The 12,008-nt window shown below is 45.3% G+C and overlaps 1 protein-coding gene across 3 annotated transcripts in view; it reads left to right on the top strand.

The window, feature by feature from the left end:
* Positions 1-2,421: 2,421 nt before the first annotated feature.
* Positions 2,422-12,008, top strand: part of UNK (unk zinc finger) — a 1,622,654-nt gene continuing 1,613,067 nt past the window's right edge. Inside the window, exon 1 of one of the 3 annotated variants that reach the window (XM_069654744.1) lies at positions 2,422-2,583. In XM_069654744.1, the coding sequence (XP_069510845.1) occupies positions 2,486-2,583 (98 nt within the window). In that variant the 5' untranslated portion in view covers positions 2,422-2,485. Of the gene's footprint in view, positions 2,584-2,640; positions 4,562-12,008 lie in introns of those variants that run through there. The other 2 variants (XM_069654746.1, XM_069654745.1) reach the window with 2 other exon arrangements.

The raw sequence follows: 12,008 nt of genomic DNA, 5'->3' as shown, positions 1-12,008 counted from the left end.
ACGTTCGCCAATTGAAGAGTCTGTTACATCAGACTCTCTTGATGAATCATCACTGCGGGAGGTCAAACTTCTGCTTATCGACTTCTTTTTGCGTTGAGGTGAACCAAAATGATGATAAATAGGTATCCTTTTTTGGGAATCAGCCACAAGTTCCCCCTGTGAGTGAACTGAACTGCCAGGGGATACGTTCGCTCTTGCTTTATGTCTTTTATAATTTGCAGAACCCCAAATATCTTGGTTGGTGTCTGTAACTTGTGCACAGGGTCTTTTCTGAGCATATTTCTGAGTCAAAGCAGTTGTTGGCGTAGAAGCTACCGATTGATCAAAGGCTCTAGATTTATTCAGGGATATCAAATTTTGTAACACATCTGAAACCACTTCAAGTGAGTTTCTTTTGTCAGTGGTCACGGAAGAGGATGACATTTCCGTCTCATGCTGTGTGAATCGCAGCTGTCCTGTTTTATTTGGTTGAGAACAAGTTTTTAACATATCTGGGCTGTGCGCCTTGTGGCTCTCGCTTACAACACAATTGGTATCAGGTGTAATGACATGCAACTTATCATTTAAATTGTGTTTTGTGGCGGATTCCGCCAGAGTCGGTGAAACATAAGGTGCACTCACCCCTGGGACTGCATCACTCTCAAACATCCGAGTAGGAAGGGCGCTGTAAGTCTCGACGCGAGGGGACACACCGGCGCCCCTGCTCACATCCAGAGCGGCTACCTGAAGTCGTTCGACTTCGTCTCCACTCGCCGCGCTGTCTTGCGCGGCCTCCGGGCACTCTCCCCGCTCGCGCACGTCATCACCCGTTGCCGCGTCCACCACATCCTGTTCAGGCGCGACGTCCTCCACCGTCGCGTCGTCTCTCGCCATGGCCGTGTCAGCTTCATCCTCCGCGGCCACGGCCACAAGACCGCTGGGACAACACGCGGCGCCGGCACCCGGCAGGCCACCATCTCCACCACACGCCAAGGCAGTCCCCCCAGCGCACCCCGCAACGAGTGCGCCGGGAATGACCGTTCCGGCCGCCTCCATCCGCTGTGTCGGACATAGTGTCGCAGCGACCTGAGAGGTAACTTTTGATTGTGTGTGATTGGGAACAAGGAAGCGTTTCTTTGCCGCTTCACACTCCTCTTCCTTTTCTAGGGGATCAAACACGTCTTCCGAAAGTTCTAACATAGAGCGATCTATGAGCTGTGTTTTGTCGCTTGTTGAACCACATGAAAAATATTCGCTTTGTTGTTTGGTTTTTGCATGCGTGACGTCAACCTTCGCCGCCCTTTTCACTTGGGCTCTTGTCCTTGAGATTGAGTGTTGACAAGAGGACCTTGGGACGAGTGGGTCCATTTTTCTGCAAGGGAGCAGAGGGATGATCTAATACGGCGCCTCACGCCGCTCGCCAAACAGCAAACAGCAGTGTCCTCAGCCCTTTGCACTCAGGGCTTAGCGCCGCAAGGGTGGAAGAGGCGGCCTCAAGTACCCAATCGCCTGGGTCAGGTGACACCAGCAGGCAGGCTGTTAAAGGTACGGCACACGCACCTCTCCTCCTTCCTTTCCTTCTCTTCTCTCCTCAAACAATGTAAACGCTCGCCACAGCAAACAGCAGTGTCCTCAGCCCTTTGCACTCAGGGCTTAGCGCCGCAAGGGTGGAAGAGGCGGCCTCAAGTACCCAATCGCCTGGGTCAGGTGACACCAGCAGGCAGGCTGTTAAAGGTACGGCACACGCACCTCTCCTCCTTCCTTTCCTTCTCTTCTCTCCTCAAACAATGTAAACGCTCGCCACAGCAAACAGCAGTGTCCTCAGCCCTTTGCACTCATTATTTTAGGCGGGAGACACTAAAAAGTAGCCCGAGTCTCCCACCTAAATCGGGAGTGTTGACATGTATGCTGGTTTGTCATTGCTGCTTGAAAAATTGAAAGAGAAGCATAATCCTTCGCCTCTGTGTCTTTAATACAATTATGACTTTCTGGATCGAATGTGTTGAAAATCTGCACTCCTGTGTAAAATTCAGGGCTTTTCTCTGCATGACTTACAAGACTTGTAACTGCCATTGAATTGATGATTATGTCCCTTGTAGTGAAGCAACTAAAGGGCATTTGCAAGCGGACAATAATGGTAATAATCTGATTGCTACCCTCCAAGATCACACATCTGAGTTGTGAACTCAAATGAAGCCCTTCAATCCTCGCCCCGTGTTGTGTTGTACAGCCACAACGCACACCTGGATCTCGCACTAAGATATAAGCTATGGTAGAAAGTAACTCCCACAATTTCCGCCGCGTTCCTATACGGCCTTTGATTCGAAGCGTCGTCTTTCTGGGCTCTGTAGTCTTTTTGTAATGCCGAAGACCACAAGTCCCAGATTACGACGAAAATGACCCATACAGTTATCAATGGCGTCGGCGCAGGCGCGGTGGCGCCGCCACTCTGAACGCTTTCAGCGAATAATAAAAGCTTTCCAAGGAGCGCGCGGGAAGGTGGAAGATGTCGAGGGGCCCTCTGCCCATCTCCCCCGCTGGCTCTACGCCGCCACCTAGCGGTGGCTCACTGTCTGCGCAGCCAGAGAAGCCCCAACACTACACGTACGTAAGCTGCAGAGCCCGCGCGCACGGCTGACGTCAAGTACAGCGTGAGTCACGCGCAACGGCGGTAGTCGAGGCGAGGGCGCGCGCCAGCAGGCAACATCTCCAGAGCCAGAGGGAGGTAGCGTCCTTCCGGTTCAGGCCAGCTACAGCCAGCTGCGTCCAGCGATATAGCGCGGGAAACATATGGCCCCGTATACTGTCAATCGGGCGAGGCTTGGTAAACATTCGGGCCCGACCTAGATAGGGTCGTGGCTGGAACGCACGGTGCGTCGGTAGGAAAGGCGACATCATTGGTCCGTGAAAAAGTAACATATTTGTCTCTGGCATAGCCACAGACCCCAAGCATGCTCAAATTCTAGTGTGCAGACGTGGCTTCAGCTACATCACCCTCGCACGTACCCTGACTTTACTGTGTGGATGCTACAACGATACGTTTCTGTTGGTAGCACATTAACCTCGTTACCTGAAATCACGTGCATAAATATTGAACTTACAATATTTGCACTTATCTGCAGGAAGCAGAGCAGTCTATTTGTAGTTTAAAACAATATCATTTCGGCTTGTTTGTTGTGTTCAGGTGCATCGCTGACGTCAATGGCTCACTGTTATTGCAGTCTCTGTGGTGCTTTTGTGGACTAGCACAAGATTACCTCTGCATGTGCATTTTTTTTTTATTGACCCATTGTACAAAAGCCAAACTTCTGGCCGATTTGCTTGGCAAACAAGCACCGGTCTGTTGGCATGGGTCATGGCAGCTGTGGTGAATGATAACTCCCACACTTGTGGGTGTTCGGTCACACCCATTAGAAATATTAACCAGGTTCGACTAGTGGTGAAAAGCGCAGGATTTGTTAGTGTTAGTTCACAAATTATTTCCATTCCTTTCCCGCTGGCCCAAGTGATGGGGATTGAGCCCTGACACCTCGACCTCGTGTGTTTTCTGACTTCCTTTGACCGACCTTTTGTTAGTCAAGTTGTAATGTTGGTGAAAAAGCACTGATGGACCGTGGGTGTTTTTGTGACACGCATACCCCACAACCTATACCAGTGGAAAATGGGTGTTACTAAATATTTATTTAGTCATAACTTATACGATAACGTTTCTAGGCTTAACTGATGTTGAACAGGCACTGTTCGGGGACAATCATAACTAAGTGTTCCTTGGTTAGATGGCACCTCAAACGTCGCCCCGCATACCACCTAACCCTTGATTGCGGTCAAATACACGGGGAAACAACACAGAGGCTGTTATATTGTAGCAATGCCCTATTTTCATTGTCATTCATAAATAACCACTGATGGTGAACAAGCACCGATGAGTATAGTTTTTAAGTAATACTTTAAACCACGCAGTCTATCGTCAGGCTTTAAAGATGGTGCCTCTGCACTGATCACTTTCCAGAGTTTTGTGATGCTTAATCGCATGCCAAGATCCGCTGAAGAAGTTGCTATATCACATGTTGTTTGCCCAAGTCCTAACAAAGGCATTTAATAAACTCCAACTCAAGAATGTCTAGTCCAGCTCTATAGCACATGTTCCTTGGCTGGACTCTTTTGATGGGGAATACACGCTGAGGAGTTTTAGGTTGTGTGTCCTATACTACACGTTCGGTGCCCAGACTGATGAATTTGAATAAGCGTTGACAAATCTCCATGGATGGACCGATGTTTATTGCGCCTCTATCCCACATGTTCCTTCGTGGCACTTATGATGGCAAATATCCTCTGATGACCTTTGCTCGCCTGGCCACACCCCATGCACATGTTCCTTGGTGAGGTAATGGCAATTGGTCAGTAAGCGCTGATGACTGGTGTTTGAAGCAGCGTACCACATATTGCCTGGCTCAGCTGATAAAGAACAAGCACTGTGGATTGTTCGTTGGGAGTTTGTTACTGGACACTGGAGCTAGCAGAAAACGGATGCTATGGTCTCTGAGGGCCCGGAGGAGCGCGGCTCCTCGCATCACTGGACCAGGTGATAAATGGTTTGGAGTTTGCACTCCCTCACCAGTTTTTAGTGCATACAATTATGTCATAAATCGTTCAGTTTGTGTGTGGCATGGTGAGACAAATTGTGGTTTTGTAATATCAAACTGCATAGTGGAATGAGTGGCTGCCCATAACTGGATTCAGTAGTGAAGCTGATGATCCAAAGAGTGACACATGTCTCTATCATTGTGAGATCTGCATGACCATTCTCTAGTTACTAATACATGTATTCTTTGTATAAATCTTTCTGCAAAGCATATTTTGAATCCTGAGTTCTTGTGCATGCAATTTTGCAGACAAAAATGTGCAGAAAAGTCTGGAACTCTGAACTACGTTCCTCTCCCCTTGGCATCCAGCTGCCACTACTGTGTTATAGCCACATTTTTATTTTGGGCTATTCGGTGTTACTTGCGACACCTATAAGCCGTAACTATTGCATTAACGTACAGATAAGGGTATTTATTGAGCACAGACCTAGCTTCGAGAAGCAATGGAGTGCTTTACAATAACACACAAGAACACTTATTGGGGTCCACCTTTTCAGTGTGGAGGCTGATCCTTATTTTGGTACCATTTAATGGGTGACCTCAGAGGATAGATTTCACAGAAGATTCCTCATACTGTATGGGGGCTCCTGTCCTTAGGCATGGGATGCCTGGGGCTGTTGCCCATTTCAGAGACAATTGTGTTGTTTCATAAAAACTTGGGACCACATTTCAGTGAGGAACTATTTTTACTTTTTATTCGACCTTCATAAGAAGTGTGTGGTCCCTGAATTATACATCACTCGGTGATTCTTCAAGAGTGAGGTTTTCGTAGGGGAAATTTAAAAGCAACAAACTTCGTCCATAGTGCAGAGTTATATGGTGTTGTTCACAGGGTATCCCTGGTTGGTTTTTGGGATATCCTTAGTTAAAAAGTGGTCGACCGGTTTCGATGAATTTAATTGATCATCTTCTTCAGGACCTTGATTTAGGCTTGTCTCTATGAGATCAGGGGTATGGAAGGGGCATAGACACCATCATCCCTTTTACCTAAGAGAAATCAAACCGAAATGGGTTTTAAATCTTGGGGTCACAGTGATTCTTGAAGTTTTATTCTATAGTATTTTCTATTGATTTCACACAATTAAATTGATATATTAACATTTTTTTGACAGTCATTTGGCTATTTGGGCTAAACTGGACATAGAAGGCAGCTGGTAATTACCATATATATATATATATATATATATATATATATATATATATATATATATATATATATATATATATATATATATACGCTGACAGCCGGGTCTTTTTTGTATCATGCGTGACTCCAGTCCTGCAAGACATTAACAAGGTGTATTTTAGGAGACAATAAGCCTGCATGAGACCTCGTGGTGCTGTATCATAAGTGAGTCGTAATACGGTTATAGGGGTGTCTGGCACCGTCTGTTTTGGGGTTGACAGACGGAGCGCTATTGTGCGCTCATATCTCTGTATTTGCTGCCAAATGCCCGTGCAGCTGTTGGTGTGGCAGTTCGCGGCACCATTTGTTCTAAGATGACCTGCAATTTAGAAAAGACTGGTCCTTTATTGCTAATAAATGTACAAGAGATTGGCTAATTCTCATCATTAATACAGCCAAGACAGTCTCAGAAAAACTAATGAAGGACATTCAAACCAGATTAGATACCAACAAAGCCAATATCGCACTAGAGATTTACAATACGAAATTAGCAGCGCTCGAGACATCATTGAAGGAATTCCATGAACTAAATCTCACAAGGAAGATCAACAAACTAAAAAAGGATCTGTCAGCCTTCTCACACGAGAAAGTATACCCCTACACGACGGAAAACTACTTCACTGAAGAGGCGAAACTAGCGAGGAAAAATGCTTTCCTACAAAGCCAACAAGTGGGTGGAAGACAGGTTATAGAGGCAACAGATCAGGTTCCTCTAACAACTCTAGTATGAGCTCAGATGACGACCTCAGGGCACAACAACATCAATCAACCACAACAGGCCAACCCCGGAACAACCGGGGACAAGGGCGAGGCACCAACAATGTCCGTTTTTTAGGCCAACAAGGGAACCAACGAGGGAGACCACGGTGGCAACCCTTTTCCCCAATGACAACCCGCGGCAAAGGATTCCAACAACCGAACTTTCCCTAGTCATGAACTTGTCATCACATATACTCACAGAAGCAGAAAGAAAAATTCTAGAAAAAGGACTCTCTTTTGTACCAACTGCTCGATATGACCCATTCCAAACAAGAATCGAAATAAAGCAACCGATCAGAAAAATAAGATTGAAACAATTCTTTCAAGAAACCATGGAAAAAGAAACTGGGAAATTTACGGACCTCCATCCGGCCTCACAATTCTTTCCGCCTACTGAAAGAAACACCCCAGAGTGTAACACTTTTGAACAAGCACTCATCAAAAAAGTGGAAACAATGGAAAAAGAACACAAATTCATACACAACAATTACAGCAAAGCAGAAGCAGAGGCCTTAAAAACATTGGCCAATGATGATACAATAATAATCAAACCAGCAGATAAGGGAGGAGCCACGGTCCTAATGGACATACGTAACTACCAACAGATGGTCAACACTCTGGTACAAGATCAGACCAGTTACAGAGTTCTTCCTTGTGATCCTACTCCATCTCTACGAAGATTGATTGCACCTATCGTGGAGGAGGCACTCAATGAGGAACACATTAACGAAAAAGAAGCCTCTTTCCTTACACCAACACATCCAAGGCTGCCAGCGTTTTACGCACTACCAAAGGTGCATAAAGGGATAACCCCCATACCTGGAAGACCCATAGTATCGGGAATCAATTCGATCTTGGAACCCCTGTCCCAATATGTAGACAGATTCCTACGTGACAGGATTCCCAAGATGACATCCCATGTAAAAGATTCAACGGCCATACTAAATCTGCTCACTGCTCTCCCTTTTGATGGAACCAACCAATGGCTAGTAACAATGGATATCGAGGCACTCTATACCAGTATTCCCCAGCAGGAGACAGTGGAAATGGTAAGAAGAACCCTGATCAATGACCAGAGTCTAACACCAGGACACGTGGGCTTCATCACAGAACTTGCTAGAATAGCCCTAACTAGAAACTTTTTCATTCTGGAAAACGTATTCTTTCAGCAGATTTCCAGGACAGCAATGGGCGCAACCTTTGCGCCTAGCTTGGCGAATCTCTATGTTGAACATTTTGAAAAGGAATTTGTATATGAAGACACAAACCCCTATCGGGACAAAATAAAAGTCTGAAAAAGGTACATCGACGATGTCCTCATGATATTTGAAGGGACTGAACAAGAACTTGCAGCCTTCCACCAGTGGTTGAACAACTGCAATGCACACTTGAGATTCACCATTGAGGCCAACAGGACAGAGACACACTTCCTGGACCTCCATATCACAAACCAAGGAAATGAACTGTTGGTACGGGTCTATAAAAAAGACACCGATAGGAACTCATTACTACAATACAACAGCTATCACCCAAAAGCCCTGAGGGATAACCTCCCATTTGGACAATTTCTCCGATATCGTAGGACATGTACAAGATTGGAAGATTTCAAAGAACAATCTGGAGCTCTCAAGAAACAACTGAAAAAAGAGGCTATCCGAAAAGAATCATTAATGACACATGCAAAAGGGCAAGAAATATACCGAGAGAAATTACTCTCCAACAACACAAAAAAGATGAAAAAAGAGAAGAAATAACAGCAGTAATGAGTTATTCCCCCATGTTCAACCGTATCAAAAAAGAAATAAAAAAACTTTGGCCCATCCTAAATACAGGCTCCAGCTCCTTGGCTCTACCGTCCTTTGCCATCAAAAGACGCAGAAACCTAAGGGACAGTCTGGTCCACACTATGAGAGAACCAAGCAACAATGAGTCGGAGAACACTATATGGGGAACCAACAAACCAACGGGACACACACCATGTGGAGGGTGCTCAATGTGCGCTCAAACTACACGTAGCAAATCCATCGAGATCGGATGGCATACACCATGGCAACAGAGGAGTTTCACCAATTGCAAATCCAAAGGGGTAATTTACCTCATCACGTGCCCATGCACCCTACGATACGTAGGCATGACAACGAGAGAAGTAAAAACAAGACTTATTGAACACAAATCATGTATTCGTACAAAAAAATTGACAGCCCCCCTTGTGAACCATTTCGTGAAAAAAGGTCACAAACAAGAAGACTTCACATGGACCATCTTGGAAAAATTAACCCCACCCAGAAGGGGCGGGGATTTTGGAAAAATGCTCCTGAAACGAGAACAACTCTGGATCTTTAGACTCAATACAGAGAAAAATGGATTCAATGAAGAAATCCAGTGGAACAGCTTGGCTCTAATGAAATGAAGATACTGTTCAAAAGAGAGATGAAGAAGCATGACAAACTCCATATGGGATTTCGTCTACTGGGGATACACCTGACGAATGATAATGTACACCCCCTACATATGTGGATCCTCCTCGCCGCAGTCAAGTGGTGCTGAGGCCCTGCCCCCCACACATAACACAATCATCAAGCTACCCAAAATAAGGAATCGCAATTACGCCGAGTCCCCTGCCCAGCACCCGTGATGAAGACAGAAGGCGAATACATATGTAGGTGGTATAAATAAAATATGGACACTGCTTAGAATAACAAATTATCTTTGCCTTTTCCCCTTTTCAAAAACCAAATAAGGGAACGAGACCACTATCTTAAAAAGGATTGCCGTAATGAATACAGGAGTTAAAAGAAAATAAGGCTGCTGCACCAGCCCTTTTTTGCAGCCCGCTATTAAATTGCCTATGCGAAAATGCATATCCCTTAAATTTAACTCTAGTCACTCTAAGATGGCCCCCAAAATGAGGATCAACAGCGAAAACGGCCAACGTATAAATGCTGCCGTTGCCGGGCAACGGTTGCTAAAACAGAACAACTCCTCCGGTGTCTCACAGACACCAGCAAGCATTCGTGACACACGGTGAGTGTTTTCCTAGTCGAACGCGATTGATGCGTCGACACTCATGGGCCTTTTAGAATTAAGATCCCTCGCGCACGACCGCGAACTGTTATTGAGATAGCAGCCGCGCACGCGATCGGTATCTTTACAAGCATCCGGGCGCATATCAACGCTCTATGGACAGGTATGTAGGCTTGTTCACCGCGCATGAATGAGGGCAGATGTATCCCGCTACGGCCTATGCGCATGTTATTGGGATGGCCCCTCTCCAAAAGAAAGTGGCGTTCCTTAGAACAAATGGTGCCGCGAACTGCCACACCAACAGCTGCACGGGCATTTGGCAGCAAATACAGAGATATGAGCGCACAATAGCGCTCCGTCTGTCAACCCCAAAACAGACGGTGCCAGACACCCCTATAACCGTATTACGACTCACTTATGATACAGCACCACAAGGTCTCATGCAGGCTTATTGTCTCCTAAAATACACCTTGTTTAATGTCTTGCAGGACTGGAGTCACGCATGATACAAAAAAGACCCGGCTGTCAGCGTCTATATATATATATATATATAAGGTAATTACCAGCTGCCTTCTATGTCCACTTTAGCTCAAATAGCCAAATGACTGTGTTAATATATCAATTTAATTGTGTGAAATCAATAGAAAATACTATAGAATAAAACTTCAAGAATCACTGTGACCCCAAGATTTAAAACCCATTTCGGTTTGATTTCTCTTAGGTAAAAGGGATGATGGTGTCTATGCCCCTTCTATACCCCTGATCTCATAGAGACGAGCCTAAATCAAGGTCCTGAAGAAGATGATCAATTAAATTCATCGAAACCGGTCGACCACTTTTTAACTAAGGATATCCCAAAAACCAACCAGGGATACCCTGTGAACAACACAATATAACTCTGCACTATGGACGAAGTTCGTTGCTTTTAAATTTCCCCTACGAAAACCTCACTCTTGAAGAATCACCGAGTGATGGATAATTCAGGGACCACACACTTCTTATGAAGGTCGAATAAAAAGTAAAAATAGTTCCTCACTGAAATGTGGTCCCAAGTTCTTATGAAACAACACAATTGTCTCTGAAATGGGCAACAGCCCCAGGCATCCCATGCCTAAGGACAGGAGCCCCCATACAGTATGAGGAATCTTCTGTGAAATCTATCCTCTGAGGTCACCCATTAAATGGTACCAAAATAAGGATCAGCCTCCACACTGTAAAGGTGGACCCCAATAAGTGTTCTTGTGTGTTAAAAACATTGTTTCGAATAACACTTCGGGAAAAACTTTGAAGCCTAATTCAACGCCTCCCTGAATGTGATCCAGTGCTTTACAATAATACAGGAAACACACAGTGAGGGAAGCAGGGAGCTAACGGTAGGGCCAGTGTGGGCAATTTGCAGCAAGGGATCTACAAGTAACAAGAGGGAGACAGTGGGGAGCAAACCAACTTGTCTCAGGGTGGGGAGTGTAGGATCTGTGGACCTAGAATTTGAGGAGCCATTCCATGAAGGGAAAGGTCTTGAGCTCTTTCCTGAACTGTAGAAGTGATGGGGGCAAGTCTTTTGTTGACAGGAGGAGGTTCCAGAGTCTTGGAGCATAGACAGAGAAGGCCGGATTAGTTTTTTTTTTCTTTCTCCTTCCTACTCAGTCCTTATTCAAGTGTGCACATTTACTTCCTTCTTGTGGATCAGGCCTTCAGAGATGCTGAGTTTCTTATTGAGGTAGCTTGGGGACTTCAGGAGGACATCCTTTCTAGATGGTGATTTGAAGATAACAGGCTTGCAGTGGGAGCCAGTGCAGTTCGATGCAGGTCGGGTGATATGATCAAATTTGTGGAGATCTTTAAATAGTCTTACTGCAACATGTAGGACACCTTTCAGGGGTAGTAGGGTATTTATCTATTTGGATTTATAAAGCCCCATCAGCCCGGAGGCATTGTGGCGCTGTTGCAGAATATTCATTTAGAAACAGAATTAAGATAGATACTTCTAAGGTAAAGTTACAGTTTCAAGAAAGTTTTCGTAGAAGTGTTCAGTGGTTACAGAGGAACAACCTTTAGACACTCGTAGGTACAGTCTTGATTGGATAGCTTGGGATTTAGTGCCTTTTTGAATACTGTGAGTGAGTCTTTGTTTCTTAGGGTGGGAGGGAGGGCATTCCAGGCTTTGGGGGCTAGCACTTTGAAACTGGTGCCACCAGTTTTGGCTCTGTTAAATGCAGGGACTGAGACTAAGTGGCAGTATTGGCCTCGTTTTGGTCTGATGTGGACACTTTATGTATTCTTTCTGATAGGTAGGATGGGGCAGTCTGCGGGACATCTATGTCTAATGGTGAGGGTGTTGAAAATTATTCGCTTTTTAACCGGGAACCAATGGGCGACTTTTCTTGCCTGAAAAATGTGCTCCCTTCTAGGGATAC

This window comes from Ambystoma mexicanum, chromosome 3q, assembly GCF_040938575.1.
Source record: "Ambystoma mexicanum isolate Mex_15411 chromosome 3q, UKY_AmexF1_1, whole genome shotgun sequence".
Lineage (NCBI taxonomy): Eukaryota > Metazoa > Chordata > Amphibia > Caudata > Ambystomatidae > Ambystoma > Ambystoma mexicanum.
The sequence above is the reverse complement of the archived record's forward strand: the minus strand, read 5'-3'. Positions and strand labels throughout refer to the sequence as shown.